The 25,718-nt window shown below is 35.0% G+C and overlaps 1 protein-coding gene across 1 annotated transcript in view; it reads left to right on the top strand.

The window, feature by feature from the left end:
* Window positions 1-25,718, top strand: part of PHF20L1 (PHD finger protein 20 like 1) — a 79,264-nt gene that overhangs the window by 36,522 nt on the left and 17,024 nt on the right. The window contains exons 10-14 of the mRNA XM_023514946.1: window positions 3,398-3,650; window positions 5,694-5,882; window positions 6,143-6,346; window positions 12,026-12,082; window positions 13,261-13,368. Coding sequence (XP_023370714.1) covers window positions 3,398-3,650; window positions 5,694-5,882; window positions 6,143-6,346; window positions 12,026-12,082; window positions 13,261-13,368 — 811 coding nt within the window. The remainder of the gene's footprint in view (window positions 1-3,397; window positions 3,651-5,693; window positions 5,883-6,142; window positions 6,347-12,025; window positions 12,083-13,260; window positions 13,369-25,718) is intronic.

The raw sequence follows: 25,718 nt of genomic DNA, 5'->3' as shown, positions 1-25,718 counted from the left end.
GAAGCTAATTAAGTGATGGTATATTTTTAACTGTCTTCTCCAAGGTATACAGATAAACTACAGACTTTGTTAGTGTTTGTTTTTAATAGACTGGCATTTAAAGCCTTTGTCTCCAAAATTTGAAGGCCTGGAGACAGGCATCCCAGGGTATAAGCTTCCAGCTGGATCACCTTTAACCAGCTTACAAAAAGACCCTTACACAAATACTTTTCATTTGTGAGTTAAAACAGGGTTTTTGACATCTAATAAAGCTTCTTTTGTAAGAAGTTTCTTTTATATTGTAACAATTGGTGTTGTTAGACTATGTGTTTTATGAATTGATCAATGAGCCATACATTTTTGCTAGGATGTATATTTTAATAACTACAAAACAGAGTTTAGAAAACTATTAAGGATCTGTCTTTAAACCACCTAATAGAGGAATTTAAAAGTGAAGGTTGCAGTTGCTAGATTTTGCCTTGGCTACCTTCAGATTCCCATAATACCTGTACATAATGAACTGTGCATGCTTTTACATTCTCTAAGGGCTTAACTTCTTAGGCACTGTAAGACTATAAGAATACAGTAATAGCCATAACTGGATTTCCTTGGTTCTCCTGTTTTAAAATCTGAGCCTTAATGTAGTTTTAATATATCCTTTTTGTATTATTTTAATTTTCTTTATTAGTAGTCTAATAAAGAAGACTTTAAAATGAGTATCTTTTGCTCTTCCTTAGATGCATTTTAAAAAGTCCAAATTTAATTGATATTGTATTGAGTTTTTCAGGGTTATTTTAGGCCTGGTTTGATAACAGTGCTTTGTTTTGGTGCCTCCGTTAATGTTGTATTAAATCAATGGTCTTTTAAATTGATTAATATGTCATTGAATCATACCTTCTGATTTTCTGTGATCATCAAACGGTTAAGTCTTTGCCGTTATTGTCAGTATATCAACCAAATTTTAATGACTTTTTTACTGTGTATTACTATATTCAGCATCCCAGAGATAACAATATTTTGTATTTTCACCACTGTTTATGGTATTCTCAGAATGCGATAAATCAGGGACTTGGGTAATAAAATGTTTCTGGAAAATTCATTACAATGTCAATCTTTTATTACGCACAATCCTGCTGAGGTGAATGTGATTGTTAAAAGTACTTACTATATGTGGAAGTTAGTGTAGAGGGCAGTACCCATTTTAGAAGAAAGTACAGAAAACATTTTGAAATTAAATTTAGGAAAGAAAGAAAGAAAGTTGTAACTCGGCTATTTCTGTTGGCATAATTAAAAACATTTTGAGAGTCCTTGCCAGTTTTGTAACAAAGAGACCAATGATAATTAATGAAAATTTTGTAAATTCTTTTAGATTTTAAGGAAAGTCATGCTGTTCCCTAATTTTTTGTAATTTAGGTTGATTCCAGTGTGATAATGTTTTGTAACCAACCTCTTAATTTTTACCCTACATGTTAGCTCTGCTTCAGAGTAAAAAAGCCGAGTTATAAAGCTCTTAATTACATCTCAGTTGGTATCAACAATAGGCATAAAGGAGAGGTATTGATTCTCATTAACCTCTGTTTCCTAACGAGTTAAAATACTATTACTCATGGCATAGATTGATCATAGGCCTATAGCCAAACTTACTGTGCTAATGGATTTATTTTATTTATATTTAAAAAAAAATTCAAACTCTGTGGTCTTGAACCCCAATTCTTAGCTTACTAATTATAGATTATTTAATTGTATTAGGGAAATGTAATGTTATATTTACTTTTGGATAAACCTTGCATTAGATGCATAATAATTCAGTAAGTTTTTTAAAATGTTAATTTGTCCTTGTTTAGAAGTTAAGCACCTTATCAAGATACTAAGTTTCAAAATCTTGTTTTATAACTTTGTAACTGGAGAGTAATGGATGCTGTAGTAATGTCTTTCACATATGTGAAGATGAACAATAAAATTGTTTATTTACAAGTAATGGCTCTAATTACTTTTCTGGCAACACCTTTTATGATAAGCTTAGGAATACGTTCCATTTATGGAGTACCTTTCAAATAATTGATCTGCACTTATACACATTTATGAGTAGATTGAAGAATAGAAATGATGACAGTTGAGTGAACGGGACACTTGACCGCTGGCCTTTGATGTGGTATGGCCGGCCCACATGCCCACTGTAATGCATTCCCAGGTGCCCTACTGAATACCAAAGATACACCTTTTTTCCCTAGCAAAATTTGAGTGCTCGTTTTGTAATGGGAATAGAATGATTAAATTATTTGTTTCCCAGACTATGATCTTTCATATTCCAGAGAACTGCAGACTGTAGACTGGCTGGTCATCTCTCACAAAGATAAGAAAATAAAAAGGTTTCTTGGAGACAAGCATGTGGCTCATAGTCCTAGCAGTTTGATTCTTTTGTAGAGGTCTATTGCAATATAGATTTTTTTAAAAAATGTGTATTTTATATTTTGCTCTCAGATAAATATATCAGAAAGCGACATAGTATAGGCATTCCAGCACCATAGACTGAAAATTCATCCAATATGGCTATATTCTGTTGTCTTTGAACAATGGACACATTCACACATTTTTACATATGTAGGAAATTTTACTGCCAAATGAATAAAAATATTCTTTATGAAAGAACTGACAGAGTTCTAATTTTTTTTTAAAAGTATCAGTTGGCAGGAAGAAGGTAAAAACTCTCATCTAAGAATGCGACGTATTTTGTTTTTAAATCCAATGTTTTTAACTTACACTTTATCTCTTTGGTTTTTTTTGTTGCTTGTTTTGTATTGTTTTTTAGTCTTTTAACTCTATATTGCTGGTGGCTCTGATTTCATGATGCATTATGCATATGAAACTCCAGCTTTCAGCACTAAAATGAGTTAAAGATAATGTTTTGTTAATTTGGTCATTGTTTTCCTGTTGAGATCTTTCTTTAAAGGGAAACTGTCTACTTAGACCTCCCAATTAAACTTGATAAATTATTTTATAAGAAAGCAGCTGGAAGTCCAAAGCTTCAGTGTGTTTCTCTAATGCTCTAAAACATGGACATGCTATTTATTTACCTCAGTGTTAATTAATTTTTTGGCTTTTAAAGTTCTTAAAGGAGTATATTCCAACTTGAAAATACTTGTTTAGTAAGCTTACATCTTATATTCTGAGAATAGTATGAATAACATTTAAAAAAATATTGAGACTGAAAGTTGACAGCATCCCTTTAAAGATGGCCTATTCAACTTTTAGTTAATAATTTGTGGGATTCTTTTTGGTTTTTCATTTGTAATAGAAATGTTATATGTTGCTTAACAATGTTTTTTGGATACTAAAGTTGCTTAACAATCAAAATAGAATACAAGAACAAAAATGAAGAAACCAAAATAAAAATATCAATTTTTTATTATTTATTCAGGCGATTTCACCTAAACCTCAAAGTCAGAAAAAAAATGAAGCTGACATTAGCAGTTCTGCCAACACTCAGAAACCTGCACTGTTATCCTCAACTTTGTCTTCAGGGAAGGCTCGCAGCAAGAAATGCAAACATGAATCTGGAGATTCTTCTGGGTGTATAAAACCCCCTAAATCACCACTTTCCCCAGAATTAATACAAGTCGAGGATTTGACGCTTGTATCTCAGCTTTCTTCTTCAGTGATAAATAAAACTAGTGAGCACAGATTTTTAAAAAATAGTTATATCCTATAAGATACATTAAAAACAGTTTGATTGTAGTTATATTGTATTTTTATGAAGTTGCTTTCTAAACCTCAAGCTAAAGTGGATATGATAGGGAAGGCTTGAAACTATTTCAGGGGCAAAAACCATTTCTTACTGATTTATTGTTCAGAAACGACTGCTGGTTGAGAAACCTTACCATTTCATAACACAATTTCCACTATTGTTTGACTCTCCTCAGCTAATAATCCAAGCTTAATGAGAGGCCTGATTCATTACAAAAAAAAGAAAGCTACAAAAGACCCACAGTAGATCTTTTTACTTAATTCCTAAGATAATTCCTGTTCCTAAAGATATGTTTAATTTGTGTCACCACTTGTATGTCATCTCCCTCTCTGATGCATTTCATTCATTCTTATTCTCATATTTACAGTGTAGACTTCAGTTTTATCTTACTAATGAAAGCAGAATACCTCCTTGATCGTATCTTTAAAGATGTTACTGTTTCAGTACAAACTAATTTTTCAAGAGTTAACTTAGTCTTTTTAAAAGTAACGTTTCAATATAGGTTTAGATGTGTATAAAACACGATTTATGTTGACCCTGAGTTTCTCATAGTACTTTAGAGATGTGAAAACCAGGTATTTGGAAAGCCAATGGTTAAATAATACTTTTGGTCTTTATACAAAAAATGAAATAATAACATCAGTAAATGAATATAACATGTTTCCTTATGAACTACTCCATGCTATATCTTCCAGAATAATTAGAGATGTTGGCATTGAGAAGAGTTTTTTAAATCAAGCCCATTAGCCTCTTTTCCATTGAGTTGCCGCATTTTCTGCTATACCATACTTGATCTCTTCAGATCAATTGTTTTTTTTTGTTGTTGTTGTTGTTCCCTTTAATGGATAGAGAGGATGGGGTCATAAAAACTCAAGTGTTTCCTCTAGAGTTTCATTTAACTATGGCACTTACCATGAAACATGTTATTAGTGGTCACTGAAATGTCACATGACATACGCATTTTATTTTCAAATTGTTTTATATCTTGGTATTCTAACCACAGTATTATAACAATTGAATTTTACTTTTTATTTTTTTCAGTTATTACTATGCCTTTTTCATTTTGATATAAAATTACTCTTTAATACTTAAACATCAATTCTTTAGACCTACCACTTTTATTTACCTTTCTAAATTATTAATATGAATGTATTGGCTTATGCAATCCTGCCTGTTCTAAGTAGTTGACCATGTTTATATGCCAATAGAAGAAATCTAAAAATTAAAAGAAAAACAAACATTTTCAAATATTTGTTAAATTGATAGAAGATGCTTAAATGACTCACCACTTTAGTTATTTTTTAAAAAGTAGAAAATGTGTGAAGGCAAGAGCAATGTCAATTATAATCTTAAAAATCATTATTTGCTTACAATAAGTATATAAAATTGTTTGTATTCAATTTTTTTTTAATGAATCAGGCCAGACGTATATTTTTAAGACTCCATTTGGGGGAATGATGATGGGATAAAATTATTTACATTAGTTTTACTTTGGCAAGTAAAGTTAAGCACTAACTCTATATAATGTATGTCACTATGCCCCAGCCTTTTTCATTTCCTTAGAGTTTCTAGATTTGTAATGTAGCAAAAGGAATATATATATCTTTTTTTTTATCTTTTGCTGTAAAAAGACTGTTTTCCCAAAGGAAAAGTGGCAATTTACACAATAATCTGCAATTAGAGAATTAACTATAGTCTGTCACTTGGGAGAGCTACTTGAAATTAATGTTCCATGTCATTTTCTTTTAGTTCGAGTAGGTTTTCGATTTTTGAGTTTTTGATTAATTCATTTTCTGAATGAGGGCACAATTTTTGCCTTTGACTGCCTTTGGAACATGCCATTCCTTGTGGATATCTAATAATAACATCAAAGGGCAGAATATGAATCCTTTTCCCATTTATCTCCTTAAATATTATAAGATAATCTTGGTATGTATCTGCTTCGTGAACATTGAAGATCTTTTTCTAGGTCCTCCACAGCCTGTGAATCCCCCTAGACCTTTCAAGCATAGTGAGCGGAGAAGAAGATCTCAGCGTTTAGCCACCTTACCCATGCCTGATGATTCTGTAGAAAAGGTTTCTTCTCCCTCTCCAGCCACTGATGGGAAAGTATTCTCCATCAGTTCTCAAAATCAGCAAGAGTCTTCAGTTCCAGAGGGTAATGTATATTGATTTCCTATAGAACCAAACGTAAAAGAAGCTAAAGAAAAAACTGAGATAAAGATTATTAGTATATTAAGAAATTAATGCTCTTTTCTCCTTACATCTTGCATCTTTTGGAGTTAGAAGCACTTTATTTATTGAGTGCCTTCTTTGTGCCAGGCACTGTTTAACCTGTGTAGCACTTGAACCCACATTGATAGTAACTGAGCTGTTTTATCTGTGTTGACACTGTATTACATTCTTTATTTTGTGTAGTGCCTGACTTTGCCCATTTGCCACTTGAGAAGATGGAACCCTGTCTCCCTCTCGACTTAAGTCGTGGTTCAGAAGTTACAGCACCACTACCCCCAGATTCTTCCTACCATAATGAATGTTCCAGGGCAGAAAAGGAAGATACGCAGATGATTACAAATCCTTCTTCCAAAGCAGTAACTGATGGAAGAGGAGCTCCAACAACAGGTAAAAAGACTTAGAAGTAATGAGGCTGGATGTTATTGTTTAACTTATTTAACTACATTATTATAATTCCTATATAATTCCTTTTTTATAAATATTTTCATGTAACATTTGTGGATTATAGAGTTTTTCTATTTAAAAGTTCTTTTGTGTGACCATTTTGTGGTCTTTTTCCCTGGACATACTTCTTATTGTCAGTTTAGTCTATTTCCTTTTCCCTGCTTCTTTCTTATCTCCTGTTTCTACTAAATAAAAATATTGCAGCTAAAAATAACAGCATACTACACTATTTCTTAGTACTTGTTGGACTTCTGTTTGCGCCCCGTGTTGTCTTACATGTATAGTAAAAGTGCCAGGATTTTATGTGTTTATTTTGTTTTCTTTTTATACCATGGGTGCCAAAAAATATATGCACATTTTATATGATCTTGTTGGAAGTAAAATCTGTCATTCCCCAAAAGTGTATAATTGTAGGTAAAATGGATGTGTGTAGCTTGTCTAGGTACACTTGACCAGCGACAGTATCTTCAATGCAACTTCAAAAAGTAATGCATAGATAACATCTCTTAAAATGTGTATGCATTTTTGGCTTTTTTGGTACCCGGTCTATATAACGCTTACACATTTTAAGAAAGGAAAAAACTGTGTTGAAATTTTAATACTCAATAAGTACTGATATCAAAAAGTGAATACAAGTCACATTGAGCATTTCTTATAATTGCAGAAGTCAAATGTGACTTGAGTACCACAAATTTAATAGAGCTTTTTCTTTCTTAAAATGCGTATACACGTTTTTGTTACCCTCTGTGTATATTTTGTGATTGGTCAGAGTCCATATTCATTATAAAAGTAAATTTTGTTACTGTTGAATTTTAAAACTTTGTAGAGAGCATTATTTACCAGAACTTGTAAAAGACATTTTCTGGATTATTTTTGTCAAATTAAAACTCCTGGGGCATTTAGAATGAGGAAGGTTTTAGCTATTAACTCTATAACAAACTTAGATTTTTACTTGTGTACACAAGTTTTGCACACTGCTGAGTTTAGTAGTTGCTAAAGGATTGACAAGATTATGGGAATGATCCCGTTATTACATACAACTGTTCTTAACAGTTTAAAACTTGCTTTTACTTGGGTTTCCAGTACAGATAACAAGCTTTCACTAATCTGTGCACATTCTGCTGTTGTAATGGATGCTGACTTCACTAAGCAGGGTTAGGAATTCTATGCTGTCCGCATTACCAACAACTTAATTGGTGCCTTGGTAAAAAGTGTGTCTTTGTTTTTATTTTATTACCAGAATCCTTTATCTAACGTAGCCAACCAGTTTTAGATAGGGGTGCAGCCTCAGGAAAACCTCATTTAGTATGTGGGAAGGTAGATTGGATCACGTTTTCTAAAAAGTAGCATTTTGGTAAAGAAACTTCACTCGTGTGCTCTCAGGTACCTTAGGCCAACAGATAACTGTTGCTCCCTTTTCAAAATCTTCTTAAGGAAACTTAAAATCTAGAAAGGACGCAAGCTGATAACTGAAATATAAATAACTATTTTAATGTAATAGGTAAGTGCCTGAAGAGGGTAGAAGTGCTTTGGGGTGTTAAGATAGAAAACATGGCCTCCTGTAGGGAAGGAGATCTCGGCTTTTTAGGTGGTCTTAGCTGGGTTAGTAGGATGGCCTTGTAGGAGTTCTGCTGCTTTCTTTCCTTCTTGAAATTCATTTCTTCATCTGTATGGTAAGGAGATTGTAGTAGATGCTGTCTGCGGTATTTTATATTTATAAATTTTGATATTTTATTTATTATGTATTTATAGAATCTGACTATTCTAAGGAAAAGATTATGATATAGTATATTATTAATTTTCAATGTATAATTCTCAAATACTCTTGAAAATGATAACTTGTATTCTTACTACTACCATAAAGACAAAATTGGGATCAGTGGATTATATGAATATAATTTTAAGCCTTTGTAGTTAGCTCTGTGTTGAAAGAGATAACTTTAGTAATACATTTTCTTTTTCTCTTTTTTGAGCAAATTATAGAAGTACAAAATATCAAGGAATATTTACCTCTGATTGCAAAATATTGTAGTTAGTATGAATAGGACTGATAGGTTGACTTGGACATGAAGAATGTATTTATACCAGGGTGGTCATTAGCAGGCCACTGAGATGTAAGATATCATTAGCCTACTTAAAATTCATTAGGCTTTTCTTCAGTGCCATTCAAAGTCTTATCATAAATTAATTTTTGAATGAAGTGTGGGCATATGTAAATAAATAAATATTGTATAAGTTTATCATTATAGTTATGATAGTTGGATTTTGGTGAATTTTCTGTAGAGAATCCATCAATTATGTTATTGATTGGTTAATATAGTACTGTTTATTACCATTGAAAAACAGAAGTAGGTCATGGGATTATTCTGAGTTAGGAGGACAAAAAAGCATGTAATAAACTCTACCTAATCTGTGGTGAGTTTTGAAATGGCCTTCAATTTTATACCAGTATTTCACATCAACTTTACATTTACAATTTAAAAGCCTGTTTGTTTTAAATTGTTTCTCAGTTTTATTTTCCACAGTTGTTCAAAACAAACTACAACTGGAGATTTCCTAATCTACCTCCACCCCCACACCAAATGATCATGGCTTCTGCAGAAGCTGAGGTTTCCATGGAGAGTCTCTGGGATTGCCTCTTTTTTATGCAGAAAAATCTGCAATACTAGCATACTAGAAAGAGCTTTAGAAATCACTCTGTATTACTCGTTTTAAATTGTGTGCAAGCAGGCATGGTTCAAAGTACTCTTTTATTTCACTCCAAATAACTCCATTTGGTTTTTGGGTTTTTTTTTTTATATTGTATATGAGACTGCCATATGAAATTTTATATTAGAATATGTTTATTCTGTGAATATTAGTTTATTATTCTATTAACAAATACTAGTATTTAGTTTTGAACTTTAGTGTATGGTGAAATAACTTCTGGTAAAACTAAATTTTATCCTTTTGTTGAATTTTATAATAGGTCTGTATTTTTCTATTTGTGTGAGAGTATTTTTAAAAGTCCCACCATTATTGCATATATGACTATTTTCATATCTTGTGTAAAACGTTGACAACCGTTTTTTAGTCCCCCAGTTTCATTTTTGAAATTTTACCATTTATGAAATCTAAAGGTTCAGGAACGACTAACAGAGGTGTCTAACCTTTTATTTTTCTTCTGCTGCACATTGGAAGAATAAGAGTTATTATTCTGGGGGCACGCAGTAAACGTACAAACACTGATGAAAGTTGGTTAGCAAAAAAAAGAGAGAAAAAAATTTGTGTATACTTTCTGTGATATATGACATCCAGATAAGCTAAAAAAGCCCTCACAGAATCAGCAGGAGACTTCATGGGCCACAGGTTAGAGACCCCTGTACTAGAACATAGAAAACTGAATCCAGAACTGGGTCTCCTGAAAGCACTCTGGGAATGACTGATCATTCTGCTGTGCTAACCTCTGTGTTCTGGAGGAATTGTTCTTAGCTATTTTCTTTGTCTTCCAAGTACCATGAGTGGTGGCACATATTCCAGTCAGTAATGATGGCCCAGGAAGGCAGTTCCTTTAATCTGACTCTCTGGCTCCACTTCCATCATTGTTCTTCTTTTGCTGTGGGGACTGAGTGCTCCAGAGAAACAAGAACCGAAGAGGAAATGCTGCTTCAGAGTTTATCTGTAATACCATAGAGGATTTAGAAAGCACATTTCTTTTATTATTATTTTTTAGAGACAGAGTCTCACTTTGTCACCCTTAGTAGAGTACCATGGCATCACAGCTAACAGCAACCTCCACCTCTTGGGCTTAGGTGATTCTCTTGCCTCAGCCTCTGCAGTAACGGGGACTACAGGTGCCTGCCGCAACACCTGGCTATTTTTATGTTGCAGTTTGGCCAGGGCCGGGTTTGAACCCACCACCCTCGGTATATGGGACTGGTGCCCTACTCACTTGTGAATGCTTTTTGGCTTTCATGAAAAATTGCATAGGCTTAGCGCCTGTAGCTTAGTGACTAGGGTGCCAGCCACATGCACCAGGGCTGGTGGGTTCGAGCCCAGCCCGGGCCTGCCAAACAACAATGACAGCTACAACAATAAAATAGCTGGGCGTTGTGGTGGGCACCTGTAGTCCCAGCTACTTGGGAGGCTGAGGTAAGAGAATCACTTAAGCCCAAGAGTTTGAGGTTGCTGTGAGCTGTGATGCCATAGCACTCTACGGAGGGTGACATAGTGAGACTCTGTCTCAAAAAAAAAAAGGAAAAGAAAAAGAAAATTGTGTAAAATTTATAGGGTTTTCCTGGTATGATAATTAGTAAACAGAAAAAAGGAATGCATTTGTTCAATAGATACTAAGGAAATTTAATCATATTTTTATTTGTTGTATATTCCTTTCATTTTTTTCTAATAACAAATGGAAATATTTAATTTGAAATTTACATACAGCCTTAAAACATTTGATTTGAATAGGGTTGTATTTTTATGTTTAAATTATATAAAATGTTTGAAATAAGACAAATGAAGTGCCAGATTTTTCGATATTGTTATAGAGCAATTAAAAAGTCAAAAAGTAACTGATATCAAAGCATAATTTAATAGACAAAAATTATATTTTAAATTCACTGTGGTGTCTTTCTTAGATTAACCCTAGCCACAAAGGTGTTAGCCCTGCGAATGGTTTGAGTTGAGTAGCTTAATTAAATGTATCAGTGTTAGTTAGCCTCACAGTAATTGAGGTGCTATACTGGTTTTAAAATGTATTTTGGACTATTAAATAGTAATATCTTAGTGTCACAGGATTTTTAAATATGCCTTTGTATTTTACATTTATATATAGACCAAAAGTGGTTTGTAGAATAATTCTATTTTGGCCATTATCTAACAATGAATTCGTGATGGAGCTCAAAGTGTTTTAGGCAATAAGAGGTTAAATATTACTTTAAAAATTTTATACAGGTTGTTGAAAACCAGTGTCCATTCATATAGAGTTTAATATTTCATTTGGATGATCTGAATAGCATTCATATCATATCTTCACAGAAATAGATATGATATATAGACCTCGTGCTCACATGGATTTTAATGTCTTCTGGATTGCCAAAGACAATGAATGATGCTAAGGGTAGATTTTACTGGTTGCCTAGTATAGATATCTTAACTTTTTTTAATGGCTAGACTTATATTTATGCAATTTCTGGAAATGTTGGTCTCAAATTATTATCTTACCACAAAAGAGAAAGAAAGAAAAACTGCATATTCACCAAGCACTGGACTAAATATTTTACGTATTTTGACTCATAATCCTTTAACAGTGTGAAGTAGATATACTTATTTCTATTTGACAGATAAGGAAACTAAAACACAAAGACATTAAATGACATTCTTGAGGTCATAAAAGCTAGTAATGGTGGAATCAGCATTTGAACCTGGGTAGTCTGAAGGAACAAAAATCATCTTTAATTTATTGCTTTTTTGAAGTAAGAAAGCCTACTTCTTCATTACTAGTTTAGGCAATAAAATAACATAGATCTTTAGGAGAAAGAGAATCTTATGTAGCGTTTTGTGAACAATTATATTAATAATTTAAAACACCATCCCATACTTTTGTCTCTAACTAAACTTGCATATTTTTCCCCTAACCCACAGGAATATCGAAAACAGAAAAAAAAGTGAAATTGGAAGAAAAAAGCTCAACAGCATTTGGTATGAACAGAAAGTAATCTTTAAGCAAAAGACTATAAACCTTGACAGAGAGGGAGGACATAGTCTGCCCCTTACTCTTTACCTGTTATTGCTTCTTTAGGTGTAAGTGATCATCTGTTTTAGTACTTATTAGTGTTAGTCAGCTCCAGATACATGATTTATTAAATATGTATCTTGTTTTATCTGTATTTTTTGCAGAGGGAGCCTCTGGCTTTCTCTGAGAACTTTCGTGTTTATCATCCCTAGCTAAAATTATGTCTATTTAAAAAATAAGCCTCTATTTAATACTGTTAAGACAGAGAGGATGCATTTAAATAGTCTTTTTTTCAGACTTTCTTTGATATGCCTTATAAATAAGTTTTTGTTTTTGTTTTTTTTTTGCTATCTTTTCTGTCCTCTGTGCTGTGATGACTAAAAGTGATGAGGTAATGAATAATGGTCTTAAATATTCTATAGATTGGCTAACTAGAACTTGGGTCACTAAAAGTTGGTTAAATATGTTTGATAAATTATAGGCTAAACCATTCTGACTTAGAACAATAACTGCTAGGAGATATATGATGATTTAATTTGAAATAAAATGTTCTAAGGTGCTGCTCTAACATTTTTTTTTTTTAAAGTACACGTGATTGGGGAAAATAATGCCATAATGAAATAAGTTTGTGTCTTCACGTTCTTAGCCTCCATTCTTATATGTACAGGGAAAGTGTTGAAAGACTGAAGGAGTTATATAAGAATTTATTTTTTTTTTAATTTTTCCAAAGAAAGGTCCTTTAAGTCTTTTTTTTCTAATCTTGTAACGTATTTTCTCATTAAATTATATATGAAAAAGCAGAGTCTCCTCAGTCAAGTCTTATAAATTATGGAGTTTAACTTCTCACTGCATTGGAAAATTGAGGATATTACTCATTTATAGGTTTTTAACTGCTGTCTGTATTAACTTTAAGGTGTCAGGAGTTGGGATTTCTCAACATTGCTAATGAAGATCTCCTCTTTAGGCCAATAAGCTAATCAGCAGTTCCAGACTCTCATGACATGAACAGTTTAATTGCATCCATCCACTCTGGGCAGGTGACTGGAATAGCTGATTAAAACATAAATGCTGCTTTTAGGTTAACTGCAAAGGAACAGCTCAGGATCAATCATGATTACTGAAGTATTTGCTTTTAATCTCTCAGGTAAGAGAAAAGAAAAGGATAAGGAAAGAAAAGAGAAGAGAGATAAAGATCACTATAAACCAAAACAGAAGAAGAAGAAAAAAAAGAAAAAGAAATCTAAACAGCATGGTAAGATTGCTACAATAGTTATTCCCAGTTTTTAAAGTTCTAAGATTTCTTGGACTTCCCTTTTCTTTTGCCAAAGTAAAGGTCTGACAGGATCCCCACTTATTGAGAACGGAGACACTCTTGTAGCTTTCCTTTGTCTTATAATTTCAAAGAATACACCACTTCATTTTAGTACAGTGAATTGTTGCAGCTGATGAGAGACTTTCCTTTCCAGCATTATGGTGAACTAGTTCCTCTGACCAAGCACCAGCAGGCTCAAGAAATTATTCTCAATCTGGAATTGTAGAGTCCCGTAAATTAGAATGAGGGTAAAATAAGGATATTTTTAGAAGAACTTGAGAAACCAACATAATTTCAGAATTTGTTATTTACAGTCCACATGTAAAGGAAATCCTAAAGGATGTACTCAGAGGGTGAAGGAAAATGACAAGGGAAGATTCACGGTTCTGGAAGACATGATGGGCAGAGTGTAAATATGTGGGTAAAACTGAACATTGACAGTGTAGAACGATTTCTGGGAAAAAACAAATGGAGGACAAAAATGTGAAGCATAATAACTTGTACATATAGTGGGAGGAACATTCTTGTATTTCCATGCTTTTAAGCTCCTTGAAACACTTTTTTTAACTTTAGTTTATGTTAGAATTTTTACATGCCGATTTAAACTCTGAAAGAATAGAAAGATAGGGGTATAATTTCCCAAATAGAGGGAGAAACATATATTGAATAAACCTTCAAAAGAATGCAATAGAGAAAATTGCAGAAAAAGGAGAAAAATATAAGTCACCAAATAATATTAGAAATAAATTCACATGTTATCAGAAACTATAGCTATATTATAAAAGTTATCTGAAGATTTAAAAATTCAGTCCTGTGTTACATATAAACGATATATCTAAATAGAAGGATAGAGAAATGTTGAAAATGAAAATATGGAAAATGGGGAAAAAATGTGGTAACCAAAAAGAAAATTAGAGTAGATATGTTAAAAATAGGTAAGATAGTCATTAAGCAAAAATCATTCCTAGAGCTAGGAGGTTATCATATAATGACAAAGACACAGTTCACTTTATATCCTCCTACACATAAAATTTCTAAATTTTACCACTGAATACCATCATATTATTAATTATCTTAGTAATTCATAAATTAATACTAAAAGGTATGGTATAAGAATAAGAAAGAGCACAGTAGTATAGTTCCTGTCTTGGCCAGACACAAACATTTCTTAAAATTGACTATGTGATGGAGCTTTAAACAAATAACAAATTGTAAAGAGTGGTATAATGCATATCCCTGGTTTCTGACCACAATATAATTAACTAGAGCCCATATCAAAAATGTAAGCCCTAAATGTTTAGAAATCAAGCAGCACAGTTCAATATAACTCATGGATCAAAGAAAAAGTCCAAAGGGAAAGCAAAAAAGATGTTAAGAACCTGAAAGATGATGAAAATATTATATGTCAAAATTTGTGAATATAGTTTAAAACGTTACTTGTAAGAAGAAATTGTATTGCCACACGTGCCTATATTAGAAAAGGATAGAAAGCTGCTATGTGTGCAGCTTAAGAAGTCAGAAAAGGAGGGGGCTTCCAGATGGCTGACTCTTTCCCTCTCCTTCTTCATAAAAGAACCGAATTAGGAAGTAGATCATGACCCTTCAAATAGATCATCCAAGACAGCACACCAGAATTCAAAAGAGAAGTGTCAGGAAACACCTAAAGCAAGGAAGGAGAGGGAAGTGAGGCAGCCTGCTCCCCTTGAATCAGCTGTGAGCTTGGAGAGACTTCTTAGTGTGGGAAAAGCATAACCAAGAGACCCCCGGTAGTCTGCATTGTCTTCGTGGACTCCTGCAATCACAGCCACAGGAGAGCCCCGTGACCCATGTGGGCCTGGAAACTAACACGGAGAGCTGCCTGAAGACTGCACCACAACATTGTTCTGGAGAGGGAGTTCACTGGGTCCCACACACTGGCTTGGTGTAACTGTTGAGTCCTAAGTGATTTACAGCAAGGCCATTTTGAGTGAACCAGAGTTCAGTGCCCAGTAGACTTCATGTTATTCTGGGACCCATCAGAGCCTGCATCTTCACATCTCTGGAACCCCACTGATGTCCCTAGTCTACATCTATCACCATGGCTATCTGCTGCCAGGGTTGAAGCTCAGGATACCGGCAGTGAACCTGCTGCCTTTGGCAACAGAACCACCACATATTTTCATACACTCAGAGAGCATCTACCCCCCGCCCCCACAGCTGCTGTCACTACAGCTGTTGCCACTGAGCTGAAACACAAGCAGAGTGTGAGCTCTCATCATCAGGGCTAAAGTGCAGGCAAAGCACAGGCTGTCACTGCTTGGCTGAAGTGTGAGCAAAATATATCTTCTCCACTTGTCTTCCTAGGCTACTGGCACTGAAAACAACCTCTTCCTCCCCAGGAGCAGGGTGGCACATAGCTGCTGCTGCCCCTTCCCCAAACATTCCACCAGGGACCTTGGGATCACCCTGCATCTGCCTACCACAACCATCACCAGTATATACTATCAGGAGGCCTGAGGACAAGCCAGCCTAGGCCAGCCTTGATCTCACCTCCCTTTTCCTTGCCAGAGCACACAGAGTCTGGAGGACTAACTATGGATCACCTGCTACTGACAATCAAATATTCCTCCTGGAAGGAGGAGGGTGGGTTCACCCACCCAACTACTACAACCACAGCTGGCACCTACCTGCATGTACCATCTGTGGAACTGGAGACTGGCCTACCCAGCCTGTCACAGCCACTGCCAAAATGCATGTGTATCGCTTGGGACAAAGAGGGTTGTTCTAGGTCTCCTATTGCCATTGTCAATGCCATACCTGCCCAGGGGCCTGAGAACACACCCACCTACCTGGCCTACCAGTGCTACTGTCAGCATTTAAGCAAAGCACCTAGAGGCCCAAGAATTAGCTCCCTAGGACCCACTAACATCAGCACCAACATATGCCACCCAGAGGCCCAAGGGCAAACACACTCAGCTCACTACTGTCACCACTGGGACTCGAAAATAGGCTCTGCCAGCATCTAAGCCCTCAACCTCCACTAATAACCATACCCTAAGCCACTGAGGAAATCAGATATCACTGATAATATTTATAGCTGACAAGATCATGTTACTACATGCAACCACAGTTAAAGCCAAAGTGCCCTACTCAGCAGATAACGTAGGTACATATTAAAGAAAAAGTTCTCCCCTAAGAAGTGACTGCTACACCAGTGCACAGATACCAACAGAATAATGTGGGAAGTATGAAAAAGCAAGGAAATAGGACTCCACAGAAGTGCCACAACAATTGCCTAGCAATGAATCCCAAGCAAGAAGAATTCTTAGGAATGCCAAAGAAAGAATTCAAAATATTAATCTTAAAGCTCATTGAGATACAATAGAAAGAAATTCAGGATATGAATGAGAAATTTACCAAAGAGTTATGTATCATAAAAGAACACCAAACATACTTCAAATGAAGAATTCATTGAACGAAATACAAAGTACACTTGAGAACTTCAACAATAGACTAGATTAAGCAGCAGAAAGACAGATCTTTTAAAATAATCCAGTCAGATAAAAATAAAAGAATAGAGCAAAGCCTACATGACATTTGGCACAGTATGAATTGACTCAATACTTGAGTTTTTGCAGTCCAGGAGGATGCAGAGAAAACAAGTATTAGAAGACTTATTTAACAAAATAGTAGATGAAAACTTCCCGTGTCTAGCAAGAGATTTAGACAGCCAGATATAGGAGGCTCAGAGATCTTCATACACATACAATGTAGAAAGGTCTTGTCTGTGGCACACATAGTCAGACTATCTCAAGTCAAAGACAAAGGGAGAATGCTAAAATACAGCAGGAGAAAAGAATCTATTCCCTCCTAAAGGAGGAACCATCAGACTAACTGGATACTTCAGCAGAAACCTTGTAGGCCAAAAGAGGATGGAATAGTATATTATTTAAAGTACTGAAAGAAGAAAATTAAGCAGTCAGGAATGCTTACCCAGCAAAATTATCCATGTATGAAAGGGAAATAAAGTCTTTTCCCAGATAAGTGAAAGTTGAGGGAAATTCATCACCACTAGGCTGGCCCTACAAGAAATCTAAGTCTATACCTGGAAGTGAAAGAATGGTATCTAATGTGAAAATACACAAAAATTAAAAAAAATTAGTGGCAAAGCAAACACACAAGGATGGGAAAAGACTCAAGTATTACTACTATAGAAAACTAACAAAACATAAGAGAAGAAGAAAAGAACAAAAGTATATGTATATATATATCTCCAAGAGTCAATCAATATTACTACAGGAATAAGTCCTCACGTATCAAAGTCTTGAATGTGAATGGATTAAACTTTCCACTTAAAAGAGATTGATTGGTTGAATGGATTTAAAAAATGACTGTATGTACTGTGTATGTTGTTTCCAAGAAACTCACCTTGTCTGTAATTTTCAGACACAGACTGAAAATAATGAAATAGAAGATGTTCCATGGAAACCCAAAGTGAGTGGTGATAAACAGACTTTAAGGCAAAAACAGAGAAAATGTCCAGGCTTTTTATACAGTGATGAAGGATTCAATTCAGTTCAACAAGAAGATATGACAGTTCTAAACATAAGTGTACCCAGCGCCAGAATAACCAGACATATAAAGAAAATACTAAATTTGAAGGGAGAGATAAGACTCCAGTACAGTAGAGGCTTCAAGACCATATTCTGAACTGGACATATCATCCTGACAGAAAATTAACAAAGAAATATTGGATTTAAACTGCCTCTTAAACCAAATTCAGACATTTAGTGAATATTTCATCCAACAGCTGTAGAATATACATCTTCTCATCAGCAAATAGAACATCCTCCAGGATTGATCATTATGTTAGGGCACAAAAAAAGTCTCAACAAATATTTTAAAAATTGAAATTGTATCAAATATCTTCTCATATAAAATTTTCTTCAAACTGTTCCATAAAATTAAAGAAGTGCTAAAAAAAAAAGTACCTTTTTGCTGATGATATAATTTTATAAGGCCAGAATTATCCTGATACCCAAACCAGAAAAGAACAAAACAAAAAGACTATAGTCCGATATCCCTGATAAACATAGGCACGAAGGTCCTTGACAGAATACTAGCATGTCAAGTCCAATAGCACATCAGAATAATGATGAAGTGATATTTATCCCATATGGAAATCAAGAAAGGTGTTATATCAACAGAATGGAAGACAAAAACTATATGATCATCTCGGTAGATGTAAATAAAATATTTGATAAAATTCAACATCCCTTCATAATAAAAACTTTCAAATTAGACATAGAAGGAACTTACTATAGTAGAGGTTGTATATAACAAACACACAGCTAACATCATACTAAATGGGAAAAATCTAAAATCTAAAATCTTCTAAACACCAGAATAAGAGCAGCTGGGCAAGAGAAAAGGCATTTAAATTGGAAAAGAAGAATTTAGATTGTCCCTTTTTGCTGTTAATGTGCTCTTATATTTTGAAAAATCTGACGACTCCACCAAGAAACTCTTAGATCTGGTAAATAAGTAAACTTTTAGGATATAAAATCATCAAACAAAAATCAGTAGTGTTTCTATACATCCATAATTAACATGCAATCACATTTAAAATAGCTACAAAAAAAGTACATGGGAATAAATTTAACCAAGGAAGTGAAAGATCTCTACAAAGGTAACTATAAAGCACTGATAAAAGAAATTGAAGAGAATGTAAACAAATGCAAAGACATTCTACGCTCAAGGATTAGAGGAATTAATATTAAAATGACACATTGCCCAAAGTAATTACAGATGCAGTATAATCCCTATCAAAATATGAACATAATTTTTTACAGTATTAGAAAATTTTAAAATTAGTACAGAACCATAAAATAACCTAAGTAGCCTAAATAGTCCTGAGCAAAAAGAACAATGCTAGAGGCATCACATACCTGACTTCAAAATAGATTACAAGGCTGTAGTAATGCTGGTGGTATTGGATAAAAACAAACACCTAGACCACGGGACCAGAATACAGAAATAAATCTACATATTTACAGCCAACTGATTTTCAACAAAGATGCCAAGAATGTACATTACGAAAAGGACACCTTCTTTGATAAATGGTTCTGGGAAAATTAGATTTCCATATGCAGAATAATGAAACTGAATTCCAATACTACCATATGCAAAAACCAACTCAGGATAGATTAAAGACTTAAATGCAAGAACTGGTACTATAAAACCACTAGAAGAAAGCATAGGAAAAAACACGTTAGGACATTGGTCTAGGCAGAAATTTTTGTGGTTTAGACCTCAAAAGCACAAGCAACAAAAAAGAGACAAATAGGTCAGTATTAAAGTAAAAGGCTTTTGGACAGGAAAGTAAGAAATCAGCAGAGTGAAGAGACAACTTATCAAATGGGGGAAGTATTTCCAAGCTTTTAATCTGACAAGGAACTAATATCCAGAATATACAAAGAACTCAACAATAGGGGAACAAATCCCAGTAAAATGTGGACAAAGACACGAATAGACGATTCTCTAAAGAAGACAAAATTGGCCGATAGGCATATGAAAAAATTGCTCAACATCTCTGATCATCCGGGAAATGGAAATTAAAACCACCCCAGTTAAAATGACTGTCATTAAAAAGACAAAAAAATGATGGTTGCTAGCTCAGATGAGAAGAAAAGGAAGCTATTATATACTGTTGGTAGGAATATAAATTATTAAAACTATAAATAGAACCATTATACAATCCAGCAATTCCACCACTGGATAATTATCCAAAAGAAAAGAAATCAGCGTTTAATAGGGATACCAGCATTCATGTGGTTATTGCAGTCCTGTTCACAACAGCAAAGATAGGAAATCAGCCCAAGTGTCCATCGGCAGATAAATGTGGTATACGTACATAATGAAATACTATTTGGCTGTAAAAAAGGATGAAATTATGTCAATTGCTGCAGCATAGATGGAACTGGAGGTCATTAAGTAAAGTAAGTTAGGCACTGGAGGACTATAAACATCACATGTTCTCATTTTTATGTGGGAACTAAAAATGTTGATGTCATGGGGGTAGAGAATGTAATGATAGATACCAGAGACTGGGAAGGTCGTGGGGGTGAGAGGGAGGACGAAGAGAGGTTGGTTAATGGCTATAAACATAATTAGGTAGAAGATAAGTGTATAAGTAGTAATGCATAATTAGCAACAATGTGTTGTACATTTCAAAGTAACTAGAAAAAATTATTGCAACACATTATCTGAGGGAAGATTAATATTTAGAATGTTCAAGTTTTTACAAATCAAAAAGTATGAAAATGGGCACATACTTTAACAGGTACTTCATAGAAAAAAATCTTAATGTAATAAGGCAAATATGTGATAAGGTGCTCTATCTTTAAGAATGAAAACAATTTTTAAAACTTCATGAAGTCTATTTCATACCTGCCATGTTGGCACAAATGATAAAGATAGATGATAATAGATGTTGCTGAGGAAACAGAGGCAACTGCACAACTGCTGGGGGACAGAGGGTATCGGGGATGAAGCTGAAGATGTGGGTGCCACGTGGCCTCAGAACTCCTGGGGGAGCCCGCAGGATACGTCCAGAGAGGCGAGTAGGAGAGGGCTCCGCAGCAGCACTGAGAGCAGCCCAGCTGTCAGAAGTCACATATTCCTGCAGTGGAGTCTGTATCACTCAGTAAATGAATTAGAGCTACAGAAGCCTCAGGAACAAAATGTTAAGCTAAAAATTAAATTAGAAGAAAATGTAACCTGATTTCATCTACATAAAGATCAAAATTTATAATACTAAACTGTCTTTTTAGGGATTCTGCTGTATGTGGGAAAAGCAAGAGAGAATGATAGGAACAGAAATTCAGGGTAGTAGGTACTTCTAAGATGGGGAAGGAAAGTTGGTATTAGTTCACACTGGAAATTGTATGATTGGTACCTAAGTATTCTGTGGTATTAATATTCTTTAATCAGTATTTTTATCAGGTTCATTAAATGTTTAATAAAACCAGTTTCAAAAAATATAAACCCAGTTGGGCAGTTTCATAGTCAGTAATCATTAGTTGGTAAATTCTTGAGATTTTTAACTCTCCATAGTCCAAAAATAATCTTTCCACAGTGTGCGAAGTTTCTGCATTCTCTAACCCTAAAGCTGCCAGAAAAAATTTAAAGATATAAGATAAAATGTGGTTGAGAACATGAACTACTTTCCAAAGAGAGCTCTAGGGCCCTGTAAACAAAAATCATTAACCACAAATTCATTTGACTACTGAATACCCTCCTGTCAGGGGTGTGAATTATGTTACCAAAGTGAGAAGCTTCAAAAGGCAGGTAAAATTTTCAAAATGAATGTAAATAGCCCAGATAAATTTTCCTTAAATGTAATCATTAATCACAAAAGTGATGGTGATTGCCAGACTCAGCACCTGTTGTACACAAATAGCAGCACTTCTGTGAACTCCCATTGACCAGAGGTGCCGAGGGGATGTGACTGGCTTGGGTGTTCCAGTGGAGACCCAGGTTGTCTGTGCAGGAACGGCCGGCTATTCAAAGTCATAGCAGCAGACACAAAATGTGCTAAGATGCCTGTGAAAACGGGTATTACACAAAGTAAGAAGGGGAGGCACACTTGGTGCCCAAGGAAGGGTGGAGAAAGCTTATGAGAATATGAAAGTAAGAGATAAGTTGAAAGAAAGATGTGTGATTAAGATTAATTGAGAAAAAAATTACAAAAAAAATTCACACTTTAGAATTGTGATCAGCCCTTAACTGTGATAACGCTTTACAAAGAGCCATTTAAAAAAAAAAAAACAACAACACTTTAAATGTTAAATATTTTTACCTTTTATGAAAAATGAACATTGTATCTTTATTTGTGTTTTAAAATCAGGCCTATAAATTAAAATCTGAATGTTATAAATAGAGTCCTGGTAAATACTGAAGACACATGGAAGCATTGCTATTTATAAACAGCAGGTGTTGAGTGTGGTAATCACCATCATCTTTGTAATTAATTATTACATTTGAGGAGAATTTATTCTGGGCTATTTACATTCATTTTGGAAAGTGACACTTTTCCAGATGATTAAATTAGAAGAGTGATTTAGGATTTTAAATAGCTATAAAATTTTAACATTCTATAAATGTTAAAGAATTCACATTATTACTGTTGAAGGGTCCTAGTATCATAATGGTTTTTAGTCTACAGTTAGCATCAGGAGGGAGTTTTAAAAATTCTTTCTATACGTTTATTCACCACATAATGTTTTTTGCATATCCTTTAGTACTTATTTGGACCAAACACTAAGCATTTCATATATGTAGTATGTTTATTTGATCTTCATGTTATCCTTTTACCATAGGACCTATTAAAATGTTTACAAACAATTAACTACAACAGAGAAAAATAAAGAAGTTTTTGTAACTGGCATAGCTAGCAAGTGGAGAAAAGCAGATTCAAACCCAGGCTTTCTGGCTTCACAGTTTGAATCTTAACTTTAACTGCTGTGCTATGTTGTTACTATTACATCTTGTACCTTAAAGATTGTTTACTACTAAGCTCTTATTCTTACTGTTCTTTTAAATAAATTCATGACAAGTAATAATTTAGTTAATATTAAATACTTCTTTATCATTATTCTATGTGGTAGTGGGTTAATGTATGTTTTGGTTATCAGAAGTAGTTTACAAGATATAAAAATGACATTGTATTCAATTGATATGCAGTAGAACTTCTATAGTTGACCATGTCCCTAAACTGATTTCATAGATTGGACATACACTACCTGTACATATCAGTACAGTAGGCCTAGATCCTTATGTTGACCACGACCATATGTTGACCAGTTTGTTATAGTCCCTTGGGTGGTCAATTTACAGAGTAAAATTATATATTTACTGTACATGAGAGGTTGCCATGTTGTGGTTTAAGGTGATATCTTTCCAGTTTTTGGCTTTTATTAGTTTGAGCAAATCACTTTGTCTTTCACGTGTATGTAAATATGAGTAAACTGGAGGTATACAGAGATTTTAAAGAGCATGAGAGCTAACAATGCAGAGAGAATTGGAAGTATTACATAGTAAAAACAAAGATTTTTTTCCAAGAAGCTGTAAGCAAGCATGTAAATACATAGTAAGAGTGATGAGAAGCCGATGGCAGTATCCACCAGGAAGGTCTGATTTGTGCGGTGAGAATGGTACAGAAGACTGTTTGAAATTTTAAAAAGCTGTAGTCATCCAGGAAAAGGCCTGTGCAGAACACTACTTCTGATCTAAGCTTTGAAACATAATAGCAAACTTTTATCCTTGATAGCCAGAGGGGACTGGAGTGAGGCATATAGGTAGGTGTAAAATGCCAAGAAATTAATTTGCTAATAAAACAGAGATTAAATATCAGCCATCCTTTATTTTTAGGACCAGATGCAGATTTCTTTTGTTATTTTTACAATTGGATTCTACTAGTTTTACTTTTGCTGAGAGATAATACAGTGTGTAGTCAGTAAGAGGGCAGCTTTGAAGGTTTAACCTAAGGGGTTAGCAAATCCTGTGCCTGACAGTTACTGCAAGGCAGCAGTTTGCAGATTATTTAGGTTCCCTAAGTCTCCATTTCCCAACTTCTCACGTGGTAATGATAGTTTCTGCTGCACAAATTTATTACAACTATTAAATGACATAATCATTGTAAAGTACTTGACACAGTACTTAAGTGTTTAACATTGCTCTTTTTACACATGTACCTCAATAATGTGGCGGTGTTAGTAGACAAATTCTGCAGTTACTTGTAGGCCACAGAGGCAGAGTAGCACAGTTAAAAGATGCCCCTGTAGTCTAACAGCATCAGCATTGTCTGAGTGCTCCCACTCTTGACCTGCTGAGGATGAGGCCCAGAGCGTAGGCTTCACCAACTCCAGCTTGTGCTCACTTTAAACATTGAAATCCACTGACTGTGCCGAGAGTGCCACAGCTGTAGTCAGCCTCTCTGGGTTTGAATGTTGCCTTTGCCATTGACAACTGGGTATCCCTGGGCAGTTCTTTCATTTCTAAAATCGGACTAACCATCTTACCCTCCCTTACTGGAAGGTTGTCAGGGTTAAAAGACGTCGTACATGTAAAGAGCTTAAAATTGTGTTTGACACATAGAGAACCCTCAGTCAGTGTTGGCCGTGCTGTGGAATTGATGATAACCACTGTATAAATTCCCGTTGGTGCTGTCACAAATGACTGTTAGTAAGTAGCAGTGGTTTAGAACATACTTATTATCTTAAAGTTCCAGAGGTCGGAAGTCCAAAATGGATGGTGCTGTGCTAAAATCAAAGTATCACCAAGGCTGCATTCCTTTCTGGAAGCTGTTGGAGATAAACCATTTTCTTGTTTTTCCAGCCTCCAAAGGCTGCCACGTTTCTCAGCTTATGTCCCCCTCCCATCTTCACAGCCAGCAGTAGCCAGTCAAGTCTTGCTATTACCACTTCACTCTGTCACTGACTGTTTTGGATCCTTTCACTTTTAAGGATCTTTAAGATTACATTGGGCCTTCCCGGATAATCCAGGATACTCTTCCTATTTATGGTCAACTGACTAGGAAACTTAATTCCTTCTTCCGTTTTGATTGCCCTTTGCAGTGTAACTTACTGTGCTTGCAGGTTCCAGGGATTAGGACATTGACATGTTTGAGGGACCATTATGCTGCTGCCCACAACTTCACATGGACCTTTAGTGTAGACCACTGTTAACACTGCTCTTACCTTGTCGACTTGCTTTTCTACTTTGCACCTTTCCTCAACTTTTCCCTTTCTTTTCCACCTTTCATTCCCTAACCTGTCTTAACTGATATCCTTTGCCTCACACAGTTGGGAAAATGGACGTGATCAGGTGGGAACTTGCTGATCTTCTGTTTATCATATCTCCATACTTAGCTGAACATACCGATCTTCTCCTTTGCCTCTGTTGAAACAGAGGACGTGTCTTAATCCTGGCATTCATTACCAGCACCATCCTGCCATGCCTCATCTTTAGGTTCACGTAGATGCTGTATCAGATCTTTCATCCAAAAAAGCCTCCCGCTTCCTCTTTAGTCCCCTCTCAGACCCATTTAATCACCTGGTTGTTGAAGCAGAAACCTGGAGATCGGTCTTGCTGATGGCATCTCAGCCCTCAGCCTAGAATGGCACTCACTACATCTTCCTCTAAGTTGTCCTTTAGTTGTCCTCCCAGTCTGAGCTACCAGCCTTTCCTGCCTGGACTGCTGCTGTAGCCTCTGAACTGTCTCCCTGCCTGTGTCTGCCTTGTCCTCCCAG

This window comes from Otolemur garnettii, unplaced genomic scaffold, assembly GCF_000181295.1.
Source record: "Otolemur garnettii isolate 467f Iridium unplaced genomic scaffold, OtoGar3 scaffold00062, whole genome shotgun sequence".
Classification (NCBI taxonomy): Eukaryota; Metazoa; Chordata; class Mammalia; order Primates; family Galagidae; genus Otolemur; species Otolemur garnettii.
The sequence above is the reverse complement of the archived record's forward strand: the minus strand, read 5'-3'. Positions and strand labels throughout refer to the sequence as shown.